A 25,330-nucleotide genomic window follows, 5' to 3' on the forward strand; every position below is an offset into this window, starting at 1 on the left:
ATGGACTCTCCCCCCGTGCTCCGTTTAATGGTACGTCTCAGTACGATCACGTGTCTGAATGTAACGATCAAACCAAAGGTGTCTGTTCAGTTTGTATATCGTATGAAAGGTCAAAAATCTGCAGCCAGTTTTAAATACAGCGTCAAAAAATAATACCTGAGAACTTATAACTATATCAACGCAACAGGAAAAAATTCAAATTTATACTAAAACAATTTTAACGTTTTTAAAACATTTATATTTGTATAACTATTATTATAAAATATAATAATAGTTTTATTTTAATATTTAAATTATACATTTTTGAATGAATTGTATGTAAATACAATTAATATTCATATATATTAATTTATGTAATATATATTTAATAAATGGCAATTAAGATTTATTTCTAGAAACATCTCTAAAATGTTAGTGTAGTATCTGGGGGAAAAGCTTGTTTGCGTTTGATTTTGCTTGACACTCATCTTGAATGTCATCTTTTTGTAATTTTAGGATAATAAAAAATAAGAGGAGAAAGGAAATAAATCTCTTTCGTTCACATTTATTTTTGCTTCACAGGTTTACTTATTTCTGATTAAACATCTTGTTTTTCTGTACAGCAGCATCAGTCAAACTAGAGGAAGGTAGTGAGGAAAACTGTTGAGAGTGAGGTTGATTACCTGGCAGAAAATAATCCAGGTAGATGGATCACCTGATCAACCGGGTAAATTACAGTGGAAGCCCGGCCAACCACATGCTGCCTCATGCCGAAGTACATTTTTTTTCCCTTTATGTGGTACTGAAATTGAAAATTATCAAAGAAAAACTGATGTCTTTGAATGAAAAAAAAAATCTTATTATTTTTGGAACAAAAAAAATTCAAAAATTCAAAAAAAATTCAAAAAAAACCCTAAATAAATAAAAATACAAGATAAAAATGTCTATTTTAACAAAATTTTAACACATTTTATTGAGAAACCAAGAACAAAGTCAAGTCCGTTTCAGACGTTAAACAAATATTCACATCTATGACTCTTAAAAAAATAATTTATTTATTATTGAAAAAACAGATGTTTCAAAAATCAAAGGAAAAACCTGCACAGGCAAAATGTTTTTATACTTTTAAAACTGTTTTTATACTTTTGGTCAACATTTTATTTTGTCTAATCAATAACATAACTAATCAATAACAGAGTCTTTGAGGCTTTAAGCTCACAGAGCAGCAGCAGGAAGTCACTCAGATGTGTGTTTCACACATGGCTAAAGAAACAAAATTAAAACCTAAAAAAAAGAAAATCTGACATTCACGCCTCTTCCTCAGCTTCAGGTGTTCTCAGGTCGGCCTTCTTCTCTGCTTTGCTCTGCTCCAGGTGTTCCTGAAAACAAACATATGCTGTAATGTGGGCGGGGCAGTGTCGCATATGTACTTCAGGTATGTTATAATGTGGCTAGGTCTAAGGTATATCATTATTTGGGCACCTGCAGCTTGTTGTAGTGAGCTTGGCTGCTGCAATGCATCTTCTTCGCCGTGTCTTCGTTGGAGTAAAACAGGAAACAGATGCGGCAGTAAAACCCCGCCTTCACGTGTTCGACACCTGAAATAGTAACAATGACGATGATGACGGCGAGTTTTTTTTGACGTGAACCTGACGATGACCTGGCGAAGCTTTCTCACCGATGGGTGTGGAGGGATCGTACAGCGGCAGGGGCAGAGACGCCGTGCTGGCTTTGTTCGCAGCGACAGGAACAGCCTCTGTCTGCTCATTCTGATTAGTCGATGTCTCCATCTGCGAAAATAAAAGAGAAAAACAAAAGATTCCTCTTGTTTACCTGTTTTATTTCTAATCAAAATTTATTTAAATAATTAAAATGTGTAAAAACAAAGTTTCCCCATTGTTAGCAATTAGCTCAAATCTCTGGTCAGTTGATGGAAAGACGTTTAAATGAATTCGATGTCACCGAAGTCGTCTTTGATCGAACGCTTCAATAACGAGCTGTACAAACAACTCACGTCCTCGCTGTCCTTCAGCTTCTCAGCACCCAAATTTTCGTCCATCACCGTCTCTTCACCACTGACTTCACAGCTCTGCACTTCCTCCTCCTTTTTCTCCTCTTCCTCTGGTTTGACCTCCTCTTTGGGCTTCTTCCCTGGAGGCTCCTCGCTGTCATGGGAGGATTTTAGTGGCGGGCTCTCGTTCGCTCTCTTCTTGGTGTTCGGCACTCTAAGGCTTAATGGACAGACGTGATTGAGGGGTTCAGAGGCTTCAGCTTAAAGCAAAGTACATCCACAAGCTGTAAAAGACAGGTGTCATCTCCAGGTTTACATTTAGATAAAAGGCCTGAAGACGACTGCTGCTGTGAAGAGAAACTAATAAATCAAACTCGTGCAGCGAGCACACAAGAAAAAGAAGAAATTCACCCGTGTTTGAGCTGCTTGTACTTCCTGCTCACGTAGAGGGTCAGGCGCTTCCCGCTGAATCTCAGTGGCTTCGCTTTATAATCGGCAGCCATCTTCTCTGCGTCCTCGGCATTATACATCTCGAGGAAACACTGAGGACAAGCATCGGACGGCTTTAAAGCAGCAGGAGTTATGTGGATTCAGGTCGGACGTGCATTTGTCCCAGTTCGGTACCTCTCTCCTGATCCTGTTCAGAAAGTACTTCTTGACCCTCCCGTATGGTTCGGCGAGCTTCAGGACCTCCTCGTCCGTGTATTCTCTGTTGGGGATCTGCCCGATGTACACCACCTTGCTGGAACCGGACTGAACAGCAAACAGAGAAAATGAGCCCACAAAGAAGAAAACAAACACCGACATGTCCTCATACAGTTGTGTTTCTTTTATCTGACAAATGTCACAAATATCACATTTTTACTGGCCCACAATAATCTGGAACACTAATAACATCCACATCTTCTCTGATCCTGCTTCCTGTCACCGATTTCCAGTGTAAGTCACAATTCATTTTAGTTTTACTATAAACATAAAGCCCAACACAGCCAGGCACCTGCTTATGTAGCAGACCTGCTGAAACCTTAAAACAGCAGTTTGATCATCTGATCAGAATCTTTTAATTGATCCATGATCTTATTGTAAATCCAGAGCCGATCACACTTCGAGGTTGTAGCTCGTAAACATTGGAACAGCTGAATCTGGGGTTTGTTTTAAATGACTGATCAAAGATAATTTTACTTATTTATTTTTTATATTTTAGCTTTAACCAATGACCACTGCAGTCTGGCTAAGGTGTATGTATTTAGAACATTTTAGACACAAACCTTATTCTCAGGTTTCAAATTTTGTAGAAATTAATAAATCAGATGAAAACATAACATGGAGGTTAAAAAAATTTAAATAAATCACTTGGATGGTGGGGTAGCTCATGGAGTGACTGATCTTCACCGTCCGCCCGCACACCGATGCCGTGATGTTCCCGTTGTAGAAGTTGGCCATCGCCCGTGCTTCTTCTTCCGTAGCGAACTGAAGGAACGCCTGACGAGGGAGAGGAGACAATGCGATATTCAAAAATACTTTTCAGGAAATATCCAACTACTTCAATTGGATGCAGGTTCGTTTACCACTTCTATATTTACCACTTCTCCAAATTTGCATTTGGAACATTTTTCAACTGATGTTTGAAAAAGTTGCTTTACTGCAGTGATACAAATGTCCAGGATTAAACTTTCACTTAACACTGAACAGAGTACCTCGGGTCTCAGGTCCAGCACCAGGTGTTTGACCACCTTCCCGAAAGGCTGGGCGAGTTTCAGCAGCTCGTTGAGGTACTGGTACCCTCGCCTGAAGCCGACGATGTTCACCACCCTCATACCCTGATGGGAGGAGCAAGAATTGAGGAATTCCAGTGAAACAGAGTGAATGAAAACAGGTTTCCAAACACAGATTATGTTGGAAATCTCATAAAATGTCGAAAGTAGTGCAATTTCATATAAAACTAAAGTTACTGTGAATCAAAAGTTCAATTGCAGTTGAACTTTGTCAATCTCCCCTCACTCACAAACCATTTGAACTACTCAACTTGAGGGAGTCATTAATTCACCAATACACAGTGCGCTCTCCACCCTTCAGTTGTAAAATAATGGACCACAGAAAAGGTGAAAATATTTCAAATGTATTAATAAAGTGAAAAACTGAGATTCTTGAGATGCAGTGATCCACAGAAATATGAAGTCAAATATTAAAGGTATCAGAGCGACGGCGCTCGGGTACGTACCCCTCGCCTCGTGTTGTCTGCAGAGAAGAGGAGACACAAACAGAGAGGAAGATGTGCGTTAATTTCAAACACCTTTTTGTTGATTGAAGACATCGTCCTCACATCCATGAAGGAAAATGACTTTTTTAAGGAAAAGCTGGTGCTGCAGCAGATTACAGGTACAAGTGTTAACTTTGATCTCCAAATATTGATCTGATCAGGTACCGATATTGTCCGACTCTCCGTGGGCTTCGTCGTTGTCTTCCTCCAGCTCGTCCAGCGTCACAAAGTCCTCCATGTTCTCTGGGCAGTCCTGCTGGAAGAGACATCATTAACACACCTTTGCCACTCCTGGATTACAGACTGAAGGACAGAGCAGATGCGTCACCTCTTCTTCGGGTAGATCTCCCTCCGCTGCCTCCGAGCGCTCTGCCTCCATGTTCATCTCCCCTTTGCCCTTGTGCTCCTCGGCCAAGGTTTCTGCTTGTGCCGCTTCCGTTTGTGGCTCTGACTCCGCCTCCTGCTTGACCTCACCCGTGTCTCCAGGTGTGTCATTATTGACATCATCAGTAACCTGTGTGCAGTTTGGTTTAATTCCAGGAATCACTTTTGGCTTTAATATTTGTTTCAACTTTTTTGTTTTCTCACCTTCTCCTCCTCCACCTGTCGAGCATCCTCAGACTCCTCTACCGTCTCCTTCACAGACTCTGCTCCCTTAGGCTCGTCCTCCTTCTCCTTGCCATCAGGTGCCTGCTCCTGCTCCTCCTCGCCATCAGGTGCCTGCTCCTGCTCCTCCTCGCCATCAGGTGCCTGCTCCTGCTCCTCCTCGCCATCAGGTGCCTGCTCCTGCTCCTCCTCGCCATCAGGTGCCTGCTCCTGCTCCTCCTCGCCATCAGGTGCCTGCTCCTCCTCCTCCTCGCCATCAGGTGCCTGCTGCTCTTCTCCGTCCTCCCTCCCTTCCATCACTCCTGACACTTCCTCATCCTCGTCCTCCTCCTCTGTCACCATCTTCACTTTGTCCTTCTCCTTCTTATTTTCCTGTCTGCTCCTGGAGCTGGATGAGGAGGTTTTGGAGTTGGAGGACTCGGCTCTGCCATTCTTCTGGCTCGAACCGTCTCCTCCGCCCTGTTTGTGCTTCACACTGTATGAACGAGTGTGTATGAGTTTAAGCTTCCGTGTGTATCCTGACATATATGCACTGTGTTAGCAGTTAGCCAGCTAACACCACCTCTCATAACGAGGTCAGAGATGATGTTCAATTTCTAACTTTTAATAAAGAGTCGGGTTTGGTCACTGGCTAATCTGGAGCTACTTCTACTGACACCCTGCTGTTTTCAACATGACGTCTGCTATGATCTACGAAAGCTGAAATATCATGGATCAGCTGTGCTGCACCAGTTTAAAGTCTGTGACACGGAGGAACAGGGACAACCATTGGTACTCTGCATGTTTTCTTATAATTGACTTGACAGAACTTGAAAAAAAGCATTCTGGGTACATTTTCACAGCTCGTATCACCACAATTTAGAGCAGGGGTGTCAAACATATGGCCTGGGGGCCAGAATCAGCCTGGCAAACACTCCAATCTGGCCCACTGGATGGCTTTGGAACATCTGGAGGAAGATCTTTGAGTGTCTTTTCATAAGTTTTGCAGCTTTAACTACTCCTCACTACGTACGACTCTGGATACTGTAGCTCCAGTAAAAACTAAGGTCTCTAATCAGAAGTACCTGACCCCGTGGTATAATTCTCAAACACGTACCCTAAAGCAGATGACTCGTAATCTGGAGAGGAAATGGCGTGTCACAAATTTAGAGGATCATCATTTAGCCTGGAGAAATAGTTTGTTGCTTTATAAGAAAGCCCTCCGCAAAGCCAGAACAGCTTACTACTCATCACTGATTGAAGAAAATAAGAACAACCCCAGGTTTCTCTTCAGCACTGTAGCCAGGCTGACAAAAAGTCAGAGCTCTTTTGAGCCAACCATCCCTTTAACGTTAACTAGTGATGACTTCATGAACTTCTTCACAAATAAAATTTTTATCATTAGAGAAAAAATTACCAATAATCATCCCACAGATGTAATATTATCTACAGCTACTCTTAGTTTCATTGATGTTAAGTTAGACTCTTTTTCTCCAATCGATCTTTCTGAGTTAACTTCAATAATTACTTCCTCCAAACCATCAACGTGTCTTTTAGACCCCATTCCTACAAAACTGCTCAAAGAAGTCCTGCCATTGATTAATTCTTCGATCTTATATATGATCAACCTATCTCTAATAATCGGCTATGTACCACAGGCTTTCAAGGTGGCTGCAGTTAAACCTTTACTCAAAAAGCCATCTCTAGACCCAGCAGTCTTAGCTAATTATAGGCCAATCTCCAACCTTCCTTTCGTATCAAAAATCCTTGAAAGAGTAGTTGTCAAACAGCTAACAGATCATCTGCAGAGGAATGGTTTATTTGAAGAGTTTCAGTCAGGTTTCAGAGCTCATCACAGCACAGAAACAGCTTTAGTGAAGGTTACAAATGATCTTCTTATGGCCTCTGACAGTGGACTCATCTCTGTGCTTGTCCTTCTTGACCTTAGTGCAGCATTCGATACTGTTGACCATAATATCCTATTAGAGCGATTAGAACATGCTGTAGGTATTACAGGTATTGCACTGCAGTGGTTTGTATCATATCTATCTAATAGACTCCAATTTGTGCATGTAAATGGAGAGTCCTCTTCACACACTGAGGTTAATTATGGAGTTCCACAGGGTTCAGTGCTAGGACCAATTCTGTTTACATTATACATGCTTCCCCTAGGCAGCATCATTAGAAGACATAGCATACATTTTCACTGCTATGCAGATGACACCCAGCTCTATCTGTCCATGAAGCCAGATAACACACACCAATTAGTTAAACTGCAGGAATGTCTTAAAGACATAAAGACTTGGATGGCCACTAACTTTCTGCTTCTTAACTCAGATAAAACTGAGGTCATTGTACTCGGCGCTGAAAAGCTTAGAAATATGGTATCTAACCAGATTCTTACTCTGGATGGCATTACCTTGGCCTCCAGTAACACTGTGAGGAACCTTGGAGTCCTTTTTGACCAGGATATGTCCTTCAACGCACATATTAAACAAATATGTAAGACTGCGTTCTTCCATTTGCGCAACATCTCTAAAATTAGAAATATCCTGTCTCAGAGTGACGCTGAAAAACTAGTTCATGCATTTATTACTTCCAGGCTGGACTACTGCAATTCATTATTATCAGGATGTCCAAAAAACTCACTGAAAAGCCTTCAGCTAATCCAAAATGCTGCAGCAAGAGTACTGACAGGGACTAGAAAGAGAGAGCATATTTCTCCTGTTTTGGCTTCCCTTCATTGGCTTCCTGTTAAATCCAGAATTGAATTCAAAATCCTGCTCCTCACATACAAGGTCTTAAATAATCAGGCCCCATCTTATCTTAATGACCTTGTAGTACCATATCACCCTATTAGAGCACTTCGCTCCCGCTCTGCAGGCCTACTTGTTGTTCCTAGAGTATTTAAAAGTAGAATGGGAGGGAGAGCCTTCAGTTTTCAGGCCCCTCTTCTGTGGAACCAGCTTCCAGTTTGGATTCGGGAGACAGACACTATCTCTACTTTTAAGATTAGGCTTAAAACTTTCCTTTTTGCTAAAGCATATAGTTAGGGCTGGACCAGGTGACCCTGAATCCTCCCTTAGTTATGCTGCAATAGATGTAGGCTGCCGGGGGATTCCCATGATGCATTGAGTTTTTCCTTTCCAGTCACCTTTCTCGCTCACTATGTATTAACAGACCTCTCTGTGTTGAATCATATCTGTTATTAACCTCTGTCTCTCTTCCACAGCATGTCTTTTATCCTGTCTTCCTTCTCTCACCCCAACCGGTCGCAGCAGATGGCCGCCCCTCCCTGAGCCTGGTTCTGCCGGAGGTTTCTTCCTGTTAAAAGGGAGTTTTTCCTTCCCACTGTCGCCAAAGTGCTTGCTCATAGGGGGTCATATGATTGTTGGGTTTTTCTCTGTATCTATGAAGCGCCTTGAGGCAACTTTTGTTGTGATTTGGCGCTATATAAATAAAATTGAATTGAATTGAATTGAATTGATACAGATGCTCCCCATATCCATCCATTTTTCTTATATTAAAATATCTCATGGATTAGATACATAGTTATGGTTCTGTACACCGGCAGAAAGGAGAGTTTTTTATGGCTCATGTAAGTAGGCTGTATGTGGCCTGAGATTAAAAATGAGTTTGACATCTCTGATTTAGAGCATATGACAGATAGCAGGCTCATCCTCTAGCTTCAATTCCGTCTGTTTCAATAAAAGGGTATCTAATTCTGACAATATTCATAATATTCACACTTTCATTAAATACGCTAAAGTTAGGGGTGCAACGATACTCGTATCGATATCGAACCGTTCGATACAGTGCTTTCGGTTCGGTACGCATATGTATCGAACAATACAACATTTTTAATTTATTTTATCAACTTTCCTTCTGACGATGCTGTCTGTGTTGAGCGCTCAGTGGATCTGCGCTCGACAGTGCAGCCTAGGCGGAGTAGTCGAACACAGATTCACTGAGCGCAGGGCAAGCTAGCGAGACAGAAGCTAGGCTAGTTGCAACATGGCAAATTGAACCTCCCCCACCCTCATTCAGATCTGGCGTTTGGAACTATTTTGGTTTTCATGTGACGTATGACCCTGAAGGTAAGCGTGTCATGGACAAAAGTAAAACAGTATGTTGGATGTGCCAGCAATGCTCAATTGGTGGGAACTAGTGTGTTAGCGCAGTTAGCTCATTAATGTGTTGACATCTTCCAGCCCCACTCATGAGGCGATCCGCGGTAGCTCGTTAACGGAGATTTGCCGTGTTGTGACGTTAATGTCATTTCAGATTAACGCTGACAGCACTAGTGGGAACACAACCAATATGACTGCACATTTACTCCGACATCATCCTAGTGCAAAGACAAGTGGAAGCAGACAAAAACAAGCACGCATGCTACAAACTTTACCCGAGTCATTTAGACAGCCGTTAGCACATGATTCTCCTTATGGGGACCTGATATGTTTAATATGCTGCTGAGAATATAGCCCAGAAGAAGCTATAGTATAGCTTTTATTTTGGAAAGAGACATTTCTCCATAATAAACTCTCTTTTCCAAAGATGAGTGATTCCTCAATCAGATACAGGGCTCGCAAAATCGCTAGCCCGACGTCCTGGGGCTTTTTTCCAGTCGGGCTACCAAAATCTATTTCTGCCCTGCCCGTTGGCCTATCGTAGGAAGGAAAAATATATGTCAATGCTTTTGCATTCTTTCGGAAATGTAGCTGGGTAATTATGTCATTGGCATCGGCCACTGTCAATATGTGACATACTGAAATCGCGTTTGAATTTGCACTTGTTTTTTGCTTTCACTTTGCAATCGCGTGAACTGTGTATAGAGAGCGACAGTACTGATTGGTGAGTGATGATAATTTGCGCACCAATTCCTCTGACATCGTCTTATCAATCGTTAGCTTACTATGCAAACATGACAAGTGAAATCTCCCGCAGCTTAAACATGTGAGAGGTTGATCGCACAGAGAATCGCTGAGCGTTGTGTGAGTGCGTGTGTAAAAGCAGCAGGATATATATTTTAGTTCTGCTGAGCCAAATAAGACAGGTCAGGGTGAAGAAGTGACAAAACGGAAAAGTTATGACAAATCAGACTATAAGGCAAAAAGAAAGTGCAGCTTTATGGTTTCATGGACAAAAGAATTTCTGTGGCTGCAATATGACGAGCTAAATAACCAGGGCTGCACATAAGTGGTCCGCAGGTGCGCATTCGCTGTCAAAATAAAAACGTGCACAAGATAAGAAGTTGCAACGCGTGTTTGCGTACATAAGATTTTCAGGAGGAGGACAGACATTTGTTTAGAACTCTTAAAGATGTCGAAGAAGCTCCTTTAAGCAATTACTGTGATGTTCCTCCACCTCCAAAGAAATGTCAGAAGGAGTCCGAACCACAAAAGAAGCATGTATTCTCGGAAAAGTGGTTGCAGGAGGTGAGCTGGCTTCAAACTAATGATGAACGCACAGAGATGTGGTGCAGAATGTGCCGTGAAAATTGAATAAATGACAAATTAATAAAAAGGCATGAACATTTTTTTTGTATCGAAAAAATATCAAACCGTGACACCAAAGTATCGAACCGAACCGTGAATTTTGTGTATCGTTGCACCCCTAGCTAAAGTGTTTGTCCAAAATAATAACTGAGTGGTCTTGAGGGAGCTTATGATAGAGTTTATAAACATGTCTTATGTAAAATGACCTCCAATGGTCAATAGTTTCATTCACTTTTAGTTCTTTCAGTAGAATAAACCTCCAGTCACCAGGTCACGTAACTGTCTTTTATTTCATTCGTTTCCCACAACCTCCAGTCAAAGGGTGTATCTGTCCCTTTCACTGCATCTCATTCATGTATGTGTTTACAGTTCCTACACCATGTCATGGTAGCAGTGTCTGAAGCCGGGTACTCACTTGAGGGTTTTGTATTTGGTGCAGATGTTGAGACGGACTATTCTCCCATTGAAGACGAGGGGGTTCTGGGTGTAATGCTTCACCAGCATCTCTGCGTCCTCCACAGTTGCCAGCTGAATAAACGCCTGGACACACAGACGAACACAAAAGCAGCCATCATTCAAACTTATTTCACCTTATCACAGACTATACTCAGCCAAATCTGAGCTCCACACTTTCTGTAGTAATGCTGGCATCACATGAGCACTCAAAGAGCAGCAGTGTTTCTTGTTCTGTCTTAATGCACGCTCAATCATCCAGGTAAGTAAATCTCTAAAAGTTGATTCTGTTCATCTGGACGTAGCGTTTTGTGGGAGAAACGTTTCATCACTCATCCAAGTGACTTCTTCAGTCTCAGTTGACTGCAGGTTTCCCCAATCTTATAAACAGTACATTTGCATAATGACTGAAACCAGCCCACTGAAGGAACAATGGGCTGGGAAGTCAGTTCCTTAATCATAATTATGCAAATTCTCATGACCATTGATCAACAACCACTGACCAAAACACACTGATCAAGGACCACTGATCAATGGCCATGAGTACCATTCACAGAGAGTTGGGGAATGGCTGCAATCACAACATTGTAAGATGGTGAAAGATGTACCCTTAGGCCCCCTCCTCGATTCACAGATGGTTTTTCCCTTTTCACGTAAATGGCCTCCTTGACTCCACGCTCAAACCAGCGTTCCTCCCTGTCCAGGATGTGTACATCCTCATCATTGAAAGAGTGTCCACTGGCCCGTAGGTTTAAATAGACTGCAGAGTCCTGGCCTGACGAGGCAGCTCTTCTGTGATGTGCCATCCGCTTCGCCAGAGGTTGTTTGGTTTCCCTCATGTATAAGGTTGTTTATAAGGCTGGGGAAACCTGCAGTCAGCTGAGACTGAAGAAGTCACTTGGATGAGTGACCAAATGTTTCTCCCTCAAAACGCTACGTCCAGATGAACAAAATCAACTTTTGGAGTTTCCTGCTCTGGTTTATTTACCCGGTCGGTTAAGAAGAGGTGTTTCTCAACCACACCGAAGTGTTCGGCGAGAGTCAGCAGCTCCTGTTTCTTCTCGTCCTCTCGGGGCAGATGGTAGAAGAAGACCACCTTGCTGCCTTGACTTTTGACCTCTTTCTCAGGTTTGTCTATCGGCCGCTCCACCCGCCGGGTCATCGGTTGGTCCCCTGGTCGGTCCACCGGCCGCTTTGTCAGTCGATCCATTGGTCGCTCGTCTTTCTGCAGGTTAGAAACAGAAACTTCTAAGGATCTGAGTCTGTGGGGAAGCGGTGAGTTTTATTTAGCAAGCGAGGGGATGTTACCTCAATGAACATGAGGGTCTGGGACAGGTAGAAGGTGATGGGTTTGCCGTACGACGACGGTGGATGCTGCTGGTAGTAGTTCACCACGTCCAGAGCTTCTTCATGTGTGCTCATCTCCAGAAAAGCCTGATGGTCACAAAGATTAGACTTCAATGCTGAAATTCAGTTTACCTCAGAGAAGTTTGCTTTAAGTTTCACAACCACGTATTTAATGTTGTTATTACTGGATTATATTTAGACTTCTTTAATCCCCAGCTATCTATAGTCTCTTATCACAAGCTCGGTCTGACTCCATTTCTACCATCTTGGACTGCAGCTGGTGCCAGCAGTCCTCCTCCTGGTGTGGAGATCCTCTGTGAGTGGGTTCAGCTCAGCGAGGCTGCGAAGGAGAATGAGGACTGCCAGCTGCAGCTTCAGATTGAGGAGATGGAGTTCATGTGCAGGACGAAAGAGTGTGAGGCAGCTGATTGTATTGTTCAGTTATATTTATGAAGAAGAAAGTTCAACTAATGTCTAAATCTAAGTCAGTAAAGTAACTGAGGTGGAAACAGCGAGGTGAGTTTTCCTACCTTGTTCTTGAGGATGAGGTGCTCCCTCAGGCAGCCGAAGCGCTCAACGAGGGTGAACAGGGTCTTGTCGCTGAGAGGCTTCCTGTCATATTTCACCACCACCACCCTGCTCCTCAGCTGAGGACACGACACACAGTCTTTACTGAAACCAGCTGAGCTCTGCAGAAATGAGCTGATCCACAGGAAGACACAGCAGAGAGTCAGAGGAGGTCAGACTCACCTTATTTTGTCCCAATGGACCAGAACCACGTCCTCCGCCTACTCCTGACACACAAACACACAGATGTTCGCACATGAGAAAAGACAGATTTCAAAAAGTGTCTGCAGCTTTCTGAGGGCACTAAACAGCCGGGTCTCTTAACCCTCACCCACTCTTTTTAATGGCTCTCTGTATTTACTGTACCTGAGCTTTTTAACCATTTTTATCCCAAAGTCAGCAAGTGTGGCACATAAATGTAACACTGAGCTCACAGGAGAACCCGACTTGATCAGTTGGAAGTTAAAGACTTGACGTCAGCTGTCTGAAACCATCTTTATGAATAAAATAGTGACTCCCCGCACAGAGAGAAAGTGACAAATGACTTAAAATAATACTAATAGTATTAATAGTGATAAAATAAGACATCTGTGGGTCCCTCACCTCCACCCCAGCTCGAGGACATCCCTGCCATTGGTCCTGAAGACATGGGGGCTGGTCCCAGCAGTCCTGCAGACAGGTTGGGGGTCTCCCAGGGACGACCACTGGAATTAAAAACATGTGATCGTCAGTTATCAGACACCTGGATTATTAACACACAACACAAAGCTTTGTTAACACCAAGCCACAGAGACAGTGTGTGAACCCTCTGGAGGCAGGAGAGTTTCTGAATCTTTATCTAATCTAATGAAGCCCATCTGACCAAACAAAAAGTTGCCTGCTAGGTGTACAGTATGCTTGCTGCTCCCTCGTCTGCTGTGCACCATACATGACATACAATGCAAACAACAGAAAGACAAAACAGTGCAGGACAATCTGTTTGGGCATTGCTGTCAGTAATAACACTTTTCCGAGGTTACGTCGAGGTCCTTTAGGACTCTAAATCTAACATCTCAAACACTAAAGGAGGAGCTTAATGTTAGCATCTCTTACCCTCTGCCTGGGCCCATACCAGGGTCCCATTTTGGATACCTGAAAAACAACATCATCATCAACATCATCAGTGTTACACATCTGATAAAGACGAACAGACCTCAAAGGAACATTTAGTCAACAACGATGAGCCGAAACATTACAACCTCCTGCTGAAACAGAGATCGGTACTACCGAGCAGGATTTAATCTCATTCATGTAACTTCAGGGTTAACCTTAAATTTTCTGTACTACAAAGGTCGGTTTACTTCTTACCAGGTACGTCATAAACTAATCTGACTAACACCAGAGTCATCCCCGTCCAGCGCTGGGATTTTGGAGGGCTACAGAGGAGCACGTTTGCATTGGTTTGGGTACTGAAACTCTAAAAACCAACCTAATTTCTTCTGATGTGAACATGCTGTTAACAGATTCATAACATAATCTGTTTTGGCTCACTGTTGTGTATTAAGAGCGACTCACATGTCCAGAAGCTGCCGTCTGTTTTCAGCATGGCGGAGTCCATTAACGTGTTGGTTCCACTCCTACAAACACAAACAGAGCATTACTGACACTCAACAGGCCGTTTCTCCTAAAATACAACCTGTATATTGAAGGAACAGTTCACAGAGTTATTAACCTTCATAGCGTCACCCAGACAATCACTTAGGACCAGATTTACTAAGAATTTAAATGCACTTCATCAGGTTTCCCTTTTAAAACCAAAAATTTATGATTAAGATCTTTTTAAGACTGTCAATATAAAATTGTACTTAGTAGTCAGTATAATCTTTTAGTGATATAAGTTTGCATATTATAGAATACTGCATGATGACCCTTTTATGACTTAGACTGTTGTTGGAATCAAGACTTGCTTTATAAATTCTTTCTCACAGCGATAATAGCTGAGCAAGCTGTTATTATCTCACTCCTGCCAGGAAGAGGAGAGCTGGATACTTTTATCTGCAAGAAGAGGGGCAACGTCCTTCAGAATAACACACACACACACATACACCTGAACCACTCTTATCTTCACTCCCTACATACTAATATTCCTCTGTTAATGAATAGACGTATTCACTGTTGTATTACTTTTGTATATAAATAAAGGCAAGTGCAGGAACAGAGCGCACATCACAGGGCCCCCACTCTGGTGTGAGCGTTCTGTGATCGCCCTTGCAAGTAAAAGCTGCAGCGTCTGTGTGTTTCTACCTTTAGATTCTTAGCTGAAGAAGTGTCTTTAGAATAAATCTCTTGACAAAGACCTACAAAAACAAATAATTCATTATATTTTGTGTGCAATAATCACTATAACAGACAGTATTTGATGCTTTCTTAAGCCATCAGTGACAGTCATACAGGCAAGAAGAGCTCACCCGCATATCTTCAAACCTGCTCACTGTGAGACTTTGGTCAGTAGATTACTAACTTCCTGTTGATTTTTGGTAAATTATGTTTTTGTCAGCATTGAAAAGAACCATGTGTGTCCATGTTAAAATTTTTGCTTTAAAGCCAAAAAGTGTACATTTCTTCTCAGAGAGAATTTAAATTTCCAAATTTGAGTGATAATCAATTAAATCCTTCTTTCTCACTCCTGACACCACAAACTGTAAAGAAAAACAAACACAAGACCCCAGCTGCCAAAAGTCTCACAGGTTTAAAAGCCGCCAATTCGATAAGTCCATGAATGTGTGAGGAGCTTTAAATGTTTCATGTTGGAGACACAAGGAGCGAATCAAGATCCTCCCAGGACTTTGTTAAAGCTAATGAAGTGAAAAGATCAAGTAAATCAGACTGAATGTGTAACATTAACAGCTTTACCAGCTCATGTGAACATATACTAATTATAAAAAGAGATTTTTGGTTTGATTGGATGACCGCTGGAAAGATCCAAATCTAATTGTTCAATGCTGGAGAGCTTCAGCTGAGAAAATGGAGAGAGGGAACATGCTGTGAGGAGATACAACAAGGAAATTATATGAAGTAAACCGGACCTGAATCAGCGCCTGTCACTGACTGAAGGAAGACTGGAGCTCAAACATTTACAGTTAGTCCGAGAAGAAAAGAGGAAGCAGGTTGGACGTACTCACCATGGTGGAATGAACGTCAAAGTCACAAAGAGAGCACACGTGGGGGAACATGGGGGGCATGACTCCCAAGAAGTCTTGGACTTTTCCGTTTGACGGGGAGCCCATCCTCCTCTGCATAAAGACGGGCTCAGATGGGCCCATGCCGAGCCCACTGCGGTGGGAAAGCTCAGAGTATGGCCTCTCTCTGCTCCCACCTCCACCTCCACCGCTATAATTTAAGCCGTAGCCCCGGCTGGAGGAGACGTCCTGCAGGGAGCTGTACCCAAAGTCTGTGGAGGACTTGGCTGAACCTTGTCCCAGAGAAGAAACGCCCATCCTCCCCACGTGCCCCTCTTCCCAGCTTCCTCTTCGATACGCAGCATCAGAGGACATGGCCGCCCGCCGCTCTCCTGCTTCCCCCTTGCGACTCTTCAGCTGTCTGAGGATGTGTGGCAGCGTCTCCACACTGATCTCCTCCTCAGGGATTTCAGCCAGAGCGTCCAGGTCAGAGGGCGACAGCCCCAAACTGGCAAACAGCTTCATTGTGCTGCCAAGATTGCTAGTGCTGCCGCCACATTGGGGCATCTGCCCGCTGCCGTCCAGGCCCTCCATGCCCACCCCCACCCCCATTGGTCTGTTGGGACGCTGCTCATTCATGTTGAAGTTCAAGGTTTCTGCAGCGGCCAGGAGCCCCTGACCCACAGCGAAGTGTTTCTGAGCACCGTCAGCCTGCGTCTTCTGAGACATGATATCAAAAAGTCTGTCCTGCTCTCTGGATTCAGCACAGAGAGCCAAGATAAAGAAGGAAACAGGCGCTGGAAAAGGTCTTCAAAGATGACAGGAACTTAATGTGGCCAAAGTGAGCAGGAGCTCCTTTTCTTCTGTGGTGGCAAGTCTTATTTCTGCTGAGACACAATGAGGTAGAAAAAGCTTCAAACAAAGCCTCTCCTAAGAAAACAGGAGCCAGTGGAGGCCCTGAGCAACAGACGGAGGAGCACGACTCTGATCTTTACTGCAAAGGGAACATAGGCGGTTAAAGGAGGAGAGAGAGAAAGATTCACCTCAGCCCAGCAGGAGGAACATGACCTGATGCAAACAGAGTGATGGAGACCTCCTCACTGAGGAAGAGAAACTCTGAGTCCACGGAAACATCAATAAGATTGCGAGATTACAGCGAGCCCCTAAGTGAATCACAGCCTGACACAGACCAGGAGTAACATCTTTGCAGGTACAGTGAGAGGAGAAGGAAAGTTGCAGCAAACACGCTTTACGGGTCGAGCTAACAGTTAAGCTAACAGCGCAATTATGTCTACGTTGTTTAACCTGACATGTTAACTAAAAGATTAGGTACGCTGTCATTAATGAGAAAAATGAAACCAAAAACGACTCAGATAAGCTGCGCAGCTAACTTTGCTAACATACATCTCCTACCTGCTAACACTAGCATAGCTAACAGCCTTTAGTTATCTGATATTTAACGTGCAAACTGTGCATGAAGCTGTTAACTGTGAATTTACGTGTATAATATGATTTATCTGTAATTACGGACACTCTTACCCTTTCTCCAACACCCGATTGCAGCTGATTAGTAAATAGCACGAGACAGGTGACCAAACTAGAGGATGTGAAGTATCGCGATATTTCCTATCCTCCTGCATCAGGCGGTGTTTTTGTTTGTGTTCGTTGCTTAAACGTTTTCTATGAAAATAGCTATTAACACAACACACACTTAGCTCCTCTATAATAATTTGTCTCAGGTTCTCTTACCACTATAGAGGATATGTATTTGGTTTTAAAAATGGGTTTAGGCTTGTTAAACCAGTGGATTTTATAAACTTTCGGAGGAAGGCGGGCTTTCAGAGTTTGGACTACAGTTTGGACTACAGTGCTGCATTCAAGGTCAGAAAAGGTGCCGGCACCTAACGTGATGAAAGCCCTTCTCAAATTGAAAGAATTAGATCAAATTTAAAGAACTAGATCAAATTACAAAACAAAGAAATATGCTGGGTGTGAGTGGATGTTCAGATAAAAAAAAAAAACAGCTACACAAGGACTGCTCAGACATGGACTTTCTTATCCTAGGCAGATTATAGTTGTGTAAAAGATCTACAAACAGTTTACTCTAATTGTAAACCCACACAAAATAGTTATTTCACTGTTTGCTTTTTAATCCAGACAACACTAAAATCTTTCTACACAAAAGAATCACAACACCTACACCTACTGAACCTTTATACTTTGGTTGCTCCATTTATAGGTCACTGCAACACTCGTCTCCAACCACTCCACCTCACCCAGTGTGCACGCTCTTCTTCCCCTTGTGCAATGTTTATTGCTTTAGATTGTTGACTCCAATTAATTAAACTCATCAACCTTCAACCTGAGCTCTTTTCATGTACACCTTTTCACTTGTTTCCTTCTCATTTACACGCATGTATTCTGTCTTGCTTCTACTGACTTTTACTTCTCTTCTCTCCAGAGACTACCTCTCCTCCACCTGCTCTCTGCTCTCACTGCAGTTCACAATGTCATCTGTAAACATAATAATCAACAGAGACCCATGACTGTTCTCTCGAATGGAAACTGTAGCTACATCAATTTAGAGAAATATCTAAGCTGATATTTATTCATGATGTCCAGTGATCTACTTACATTGATGACTAAATATAAAAAATAACAAGCTAAAGTCAATTATAATGTGTATCCAGACATAAAGCTCTGTACCCAACTGTGATATTTAGTGAATGAATAAAAAATGAAACAGAGGCCCAGAGGAGATTCTTAACCTCTGTTATAAATAACGTTTACCTTATGTGGTCCTCTTGTTAGATTCCGACGTTAAACCACGAGGCCCGTGAAGGCAACGAGTCCTCGACCAATGAGGAGCGAGCGCACGGTGACGGTGGAGATGTAAACAAACAGAAGCAGCGCGGCCATTACAGCAACAACCGAGTTCCAGCGAGTTGACGTTTGTCTTCTCTGTCGTCGAATAAATCACCCCCGAAGGTATTGTGCTTTATAAAAACACAGCTGCCCGTTCCCCTGTGCTCCTCTAACGCGGCTGGGTGCTCGCGGTGGTGTTTTCGCGGTGATATTTTTCTGTTTCTGTTGTGTTCTCGCCAAAAATTATTCGCTAGCTGCTTGCTATTGTTGTCCGTCAGACAGCGGCCATGACGGCGAGCATTATAACGGTCGAAGCTACGTGTTTGTTCCCGCTGACCCCTGTCCCTCTCCCTCACTGTGTCCTCTGGTTCCCCTTGTAGACATGAAAGACCCGAGCATCAGCAGCGGGGGCCCGAACATGACCACCGGCACCGAGTTGATCCTCACTAGCCAGTTCAACGCTGAGGACGACCCGTTCGCCGAGTATATGTGGATGGAGAACGAGGAGGAGTTCAACAGGCAGGTGAGGAGCTGGGACGAGGCTGACCTGGACTGCAAGTGAAAAAATCTGCGTAAAAATGGTTAAAGAGTCTGAAATTAAGTTTATTATGGAGGAGGAAAAGTCATCCAAAACAAAGCAGGCTGATCTTTAAGGTAGAACAGCTTTAGTTGGCGTTTAAAGAGAAGTTATAGCTCAAACCAGTAGCTACAGAAAGACTCAGTTGACTATTAAGGTGGAAATCTAATGTTTGAATAACATGTTGAAAGAGTAATTATTGCCTGAGATTACAGACTAATTATCTTTTTATTAACTATTGTTTTCTAGATACATTATGTCCAATGTAAGGTGGACTCAGATAACTTTTAAGGTGGAAATCTGTTTTTCAGTTTACAGATTACACCCAGAAATTGTTCTCTAAAACTTGTGTATGCAGACAAATATAGCTTTCCCCTTTAAGATCGAAATCTGTAATTTTCCAGAGAGATTACACCTCAAGTCTGTATTTGTCTACTTAAAATGAAAGATCAGCATCTGCACACGGACTCCTCTGACTGCTTTAAGGTTTGACTTGAGGGTGATTTATTTTGGGAGACAGACAAGGCATCTCCAAGATAAATTTTTAAGGTGGGAATAAACAGATGAAGTTGCGGATTTGTAAATTTTTATATGAGCTCAGTGAGCTCTGTTTCTAAGCTGGAAATCTGCAGATTAAGATAAATTGTACCTAAACGGTTGTTTTTAGTTGTAAGCAAAGATCAGTATTTTCAAACAGACTCAGTAAACTTCTAAGGAGGAAATCTGTTCTTTTTTTTATAGATTACACTCACGTTGCTCTGATGTGAAGCTCCCATATGCGGATAAAGCAGTATGTTATGGTGTAGATTTCTGCAGACAGACTTTCCTGGTTGGAATTGGAGGTTTAAGGGAAACTACATGTCAGAATTTTGTTGTTTTAGTCATAGTGTTGCAGTATAATTCCAATCTGCTTTGCTTGGGAGATCAGTTTCCATAGATAGACTTTTAAAGTGCAAATCTGGGGTTTATGTTACAAGAAAAAAATAGCCTTAACTTGGACTTATTTATTTGAGAAGTATCTAGAAACATATCATTTTTAAGGTGGTAATGTGAATTTTAAATTGTAGTTCATTGAGATTAAGAGAGATAAAGTGAAATTAGGTTGATTTGATTTGAAGGCAGGGAAAGTATCCGAAAGCATGATGGGTGACTTTTTAAAGTGGATATCTGTAATTATCTTTACAGGCTAAATCCAGAAATTGTGCTGTTGTACATCTTGTATATACAGATGACAAATCTTAAGGTAAAAATCTGGACTTCTAAGTTGAAGATAAAAAGAAACTTTGTATGTTTATGAACGGACTCAGCTGATTTTGGTTTTTAAGGTGGAAATCTGTTTTTCAAAAATTGTGATTTTTTTTACAGCAAATGTGCACTTTAAGGTGAAAGTATGTTGGTCAGCAGATTAAATAGAATATTTCCAACACCTGTGTTGTTCAACTGAAAACAAAGGTCATTCCCTACAGATTCATGTTTTTAAGGTGGAAATCTAGGGTTTTGTTTACAGATTAAAAGAAGGTTAACGTTTAGAAATTGTGCATTCTTAAAAGTAGCTGTGATTTTAAGGTGGAAATTTACAGTTTGAAGGAAAATTACACTGAGCAGCTGAAGCCTGTGTGCACCACAAAGCAGTGGCTCCTTGAGCTGGAATTCAGGTCAGGCAGTGGCCTGATTATGCAATCAGCTGACAGCGTGTGGAGTCGGTTAACAGAGGAGTAGGTGGGAGGCGTCCGGTTGGAAATTTCCATAAGGATGTTTTGTTTGGAAAAAGGAAACAGAGTCCGTGGAGCTGTGTTTTAGAGAGCGTTACGTTTCACAAAGGAAGGAGGACTGCAGCTGCTGTGTTACTTTAACTCTGTTCTGTGTTAAACTCTTTCAATGTTTCCGATTTATATTTGTAAAATCAGCCGCTCTGTTTCGAGTAGTCGTCTCGTTGTGATTGGTCAGGTGCTGAAACCCTGCCTCTGCCATGTGAACACGCTCATTGCTAGATTAGGAAAGCCTGGGCTTACTTATTGAGCTGCTAACCAGCATCATCTTAGCCAGAGAAGGAAACAAGGATAACTGGATTAGTAGAAGGGGGTGCAGAGCAGATTCACCTGAAGAACATTGTAGCATCTCTCCTTAAAGTGTTATCTGTGTGATGTTCGCTCTCGGGTTGGACGACATGTTAAAAGTTTTGGTTCTTTGTTGGTCCAACAAACGTGTGACTGTTGCTTCTCTGCCTGTGTTTTCGGCAGGTGGAGGAGGAGCTGTGGGAGGAGGAGTTCATCGAGCGCTGTTTCCAGGAGATGCTGGATGAGGAGGAGGAGTGGGAGTGGTTCATCCCATCCAGAGATCTCCCTTCTCAAAGCGTCAGCCAGCTGCAAGAGCAGATCAGCCTCCTGGTCCTCGATGGCGACAAAGACCTGGATGTGGTGGTGAGTTTATCACCTTTACCATCGGTTACAGAGAAAACTCGTGTTTTTGCCATAAGAATAAAAGGACACCAGAAGAGGGCGTCCTGTCAGCTGACATTATTCCAACACATTATAAAAAAAACAGTCTGCAGATGAAAACGATTATCTGCAGTGTGTTTAGGTGTGTTTGCTTGAAGGAATGATAAAACTTTAAGAGATAATTAAATCTGAGGTCAGCTCTGCAGAAGAGGCAAACAATGAATATTTTTCCCAGAATTCACTGGAGTGTTAACTTCTTCTTTTTTTTCCTTTCTTTTAAGTATGAAACCTTTTTCTTTTCTTTCTTTTTTTTTTAAGTAGGCCTGATTATGAAAATGTAGGATTACAGCAAATATACTCTATTCATCCCAAATATTGGTAAATCCTGTTACAGGAGCCAAAACATTAAAAACAACCACTAATAAAATAAAATAAAGTTTGAAAAATAGAATAAAAACTACACAAATAATTTAGTATAGCCAAATGGAAAAAGACAAAGGACCTTTAATTCAGTAAAAATCTGAAACACGTTTAATCTGAATGAAACGTGTAAAGCTGAATATGATACAACAATGTGTAAAATAGTGCAATAAAAAAGGATGAAATCAATAATACAGAAAGAGCTGCTGAGTGAGACACAGCACGGTGCCTGAACGTGTCTGATAATAGGGCTGGGTATCGTCACTGATTTCTAGAATCGATTCAATTCCGATTCACAAGGTCCCAAATCGATCCGATCCACGATTCGATTTAATTCGATTCGATTCAATTCGATTTGAATCTGGGAAATTTTGACAGTCAGAAATATTATAATTCAGATCAGTACATTTACATATTTTTGTATCTATAAAAAGGAAGCTGACACACGCGAGAGAGGTGAAGCGTAGTTTGGATCTTCTTTTGCTGCTGGTTCGGTCAATCTTGTTTGGAGAGAGATCAAAATAACAGCTTTAGAATCAGCGCATAAAGGGCGTGAACACAAAGCGCGGACCCGCCGACAGATCAGAATCAGCGAGCTGTCGGCTTTCAGCCCCGACTGTGAGAAAGGCGACATCTCACTGATTCTGATCCGCGGGTTGCGCTGTGTGTTTAAGTCTTTGTCCTGCTCTCATTTGCTGTCTTAGCTGTTTGGTGGTTGTTGAAATTTTGTGAAATTTCACCAAAGATTCTGGCATTTCGGGCAAAATAAATTTATATCAAAAAATCGATTCAGGATTTTAATGAATCGATTTCACGTTATCCAAGCCAGAATCGATTTTAATCGATAAATTGATTATAAAAACCCACCCCTATCTGATAACATCTCCACACGTTGGTTTCTCAGGTTTTTTTTCTTCCCAATTAGTTGATTATTAAATTAGTCTCTGACTGTTGACCCTCATCTGTCCAGCAGAGGTCGCTGTTTCTTTATTTTCTTCACAGAAATAACAATGATGGTTTTTCTTCTTCTCTCCTTCAGGTGACCAGTAGCTTGAACCCCAATGCCAAGGAGTTCACCCCAGGCATCCAGAAACATGCCATGTGACCCGGCTAGGTTCCTCCCTCCCCCCAACCCTAGTCCGCACTGTGACATCATCACCAAGATGTCTGCTGTATTTTCCAGCTGCCACTCGACCTTCAGCCTGACGTGTTGCCAAAGTTCTGCGCTCGCATGTCTTCACAGTTACAGTTAGGTGTGTGTGTGTGTGTGTGTGTGTGTGTGCGTGCGTGCGTGTGTGTGTGAACTCTCTGAATGTACATCAGCTGAGAGGAGTGTTTGTATGACTCTAAATCAGAACAAACTGCTTCCTGTCTCCACTTTAATTATTATTTTTGGGGCACTTTTATAAAACCTGAAATCAAACTGTGTGCTTGTTTTTTGTTTGTTTGTTTGTTTTTTTCTTTTTAAAATTCGACTTCCTGTTCAGAGGGTCGCCTTCGCCGCCTCGTGGCGTCTAAAAGCACTTTTCCGGTCGTGGTTTGTTTAGCTGGCTGTTCTGCTGTTTCTTGCTCTTTTTCCCAGCATCCTTGGCGTTTCTGTCAGCTCTGATTTGTCTTCGCTCTGCTGCCTACATCAAATAACTCGTGTTGACTTTTTTTCTAAATGCACAGAAAGTACTGTATAAAAAGTCATATAAACAAAAACAATGTAAAAAAAATCTATTTTTTCTTATACTACTTGAAATAAATGTTTATGAAAGGAAAAAAAGTGTTTGTTTGTTAATAAAAAGCATCCACACAGCTAGGAGAGCAAAAAGGACTGGGCAAAAGTCTTGAACCACCCCAAAAGTGCAGTGATCAATCGAAACGTAAACATACATGGAGATGCAGTATATGATTTATGTAAGCATGGTCATTTATAAAGTAAAAAATATATAATTTTTTTACGTTTTTTAGAATGTTCTTTAAAATTGTTAAATACTATTTTTTAAAAATAAATATACATATGTTATTTATATGCTAGACACTTGACCTTGAATAGTTCACTGAAAGTTAAAAACTTGTGTTTTAAGGGAGTTTTGCAGCTCTGCCTGCAGGGGGCGACAGAGTCTGCCCAGCCTGTAGGCCCTCAGCAGGGTTTCTAACCTCCAGAGCTGCTGTCTGAGCAGGAATTTAGAGCGAGGACTAATTTATCTGACAGGAAGTTCCTCCTGCTTGCTCTGCTCTCTCTTCTTCTGTGACAGAGGCACAAAGCAGCAGCGGCCATAGATCAGCCGCAGCCCCCCATTGTTGCCCGACAGGTCAGATACAGACCAGGACTGCAGCCATGCATGCTGATGAGGGTGTGTGTATCAAAGGAGGCGTGGCCTCAGGGGTGGCAGGTCACACATTCTCGCCGAGTGCTGATTGGTCAGAGGGAGATGTTGGGGAATGTGCAACAGCCACAGATGTCTGCAAAGTGCTGCGAGGTCATGACCCCTGTGTTGGTGTCAGGATGCCCAATCCCCACCCATCCATCTGCATGTGATCACCTTCAGCATCATCTTCATCATCTCCATCGGAGCGTCCGACTGGGAGTCCTCAACAGAGGCTCATTGTTCCTCTGGTAGAAGAGGAGGAGGAGTCTGAACATCATGCTGCTTGTTCTTCACCTCCGAGACGAAGGTTCAGGTTCAGGAACCGTGGCGGTTGGGTTTGGTCAAAGAAACACCCGATGAGACCTTTTCTTACATTCGTTAGGCGTGATCCTTTTCGCCACATGGAAGGAGGGGTTCTCATTCCAGATCTGGGCCACAAAAAAGCCAAAACACGAAACAGATCAAACGTTAGTGGACCAGACTGAAACATGGTTTAAGTTACTTTTTTCATGTTACATGCTTTCCAATTACTCTTACAGCCTTTACACACCGGACGCCTAAAATTCCTGAGAATATTTCATGCGTTAAAAATATTTTTCACCTTTTTCGGACCAATCAGATCACTGCATTTGACAAGTGCACTTGAAGTTTAAAATGAGCACGAGTACTGAATACACAGAGGTGACTTTTGAGAAGTTTCTTGAAAGACTCTAGTGACGGGACATTGCGATGCTCAGTGCTCATGTTGACTTTATTATCGGTCATTCTTATTCACCTAATTAATCCAATGAGCAAAAGTAAGGAAAAACAAATCT

At 42.3% G+C, this 25,330-nt stretch overlaps 3 protein-coding genes across 10 annotated transcripts in view; 1 reads left to right on the plus strand and 2 right to left on the minus strand.

Annotated features, from left to right (window-relative positions):
• Positions 1-17,455, minus strand: part of LOC146523888 (uncharacterized) — a 32,061-nt gene extending 14,606 nt beyond the window's left edge. The window contains exon 1 of the mRNA XM_085177843.1: positions 17,398-17,455. The gene's annotated coding sequence lies outside the window, so the exon portion shown is untranslated. The remainder of the gene's footprint in view (positions 1-17,397) is intronic.
• LOC146523889 (uncharacterized) lies at positions 381-18,737 on the minus strand. 8 transcript variants are annotated; one of them, XM_085177798.1, is made up of 22 exons: positions 16,902-17,391; positions 15,862-16,742; positions 14,255-14,316; positions 13,793-13,831; positions 13,304-13,404; positions 12,884-12,921; positions 12,664-12,780; positions 12,095-12,220; positions 11,775-12,011; positions 10,749-10,873; positions 4,839-5,331; positions 4,579-4,764; positions 4,416-4,503; positions 4,212-4,228; positions 3,688-3,810; positions 3,344-3,472; positions 2,615-2,743; positions 2,402-2,532; positions 1,994-2,210; positions 1,658-1,769; positions 1,462-1,577; positions 381-1,358 (listed from the first exon to the last, which is right to left on the minus strand). In XM_085177798.1, exons 2-22 carry the CDS (start codon positions 16,585-16,587, stop codon positions 1,287-1,289), a joined length of 3,384 nt encoding a protein of 1,127 aa, XP_085033924.1. In that variant the 5' UTR covers positions 16,588-16,742; positions 16,902-17,391; the 3' UTR covers positions 381-1,286. The 8 variants fall into 8 exon arrangements, with proteins under 8 accessions (XP_085033924.1, XP_085033868.1, XP_085033878.1 ...); XM_085177742.1 differs by having other exon boundaries at positions 4,416-4,506; positions 12,884-12,927; XM_085177752.1 differs by having other exon boundaries at positions 4,416-4,506; positions 12,884-12,927; positions 15,862-16,745.
• On the plus strand, positions 18,729-23,926 carry LOC146523890 (polyadenylate-binding protein-interacting protein 2-like). Its single transcript, XM_085177874.1, has 4 exons — positions 18,729-18,846; positions 19,104-19,246; positions 21,541-21,720; positions 23,198-23,926. Exons 2-4 carry the CDS (start codon positions 19,106-19,108, stop codon positions 23,261-23,263), a joined length of 387 nt encoding a protein of 128 aa, XP_085034000.1. The 5' UTR covers positions 18,729-18,846; positions 19,104-19,105; the 3' UTR covers positions 23,264-23,926.
• The last annotated feature ends 1,404 nt before the right edge of the window (positions 23,927-25,330 follow it).

This window comes from Neolamprologus multifasciatus, chromosome 2 (genome assembly GCF_963576455.1).
Source record: "Neolamprologus multifasciatus chromosome 2, fNeoMul1.2, whole genome shotgun sequence".
Classification (NCBI taxonomy): Eukaryota; Metazoa; Chordata; class Actinopteri; order Cichliformes; family Cichlidae; genus Neolamprologus; species Neolamprologus multifasciatus.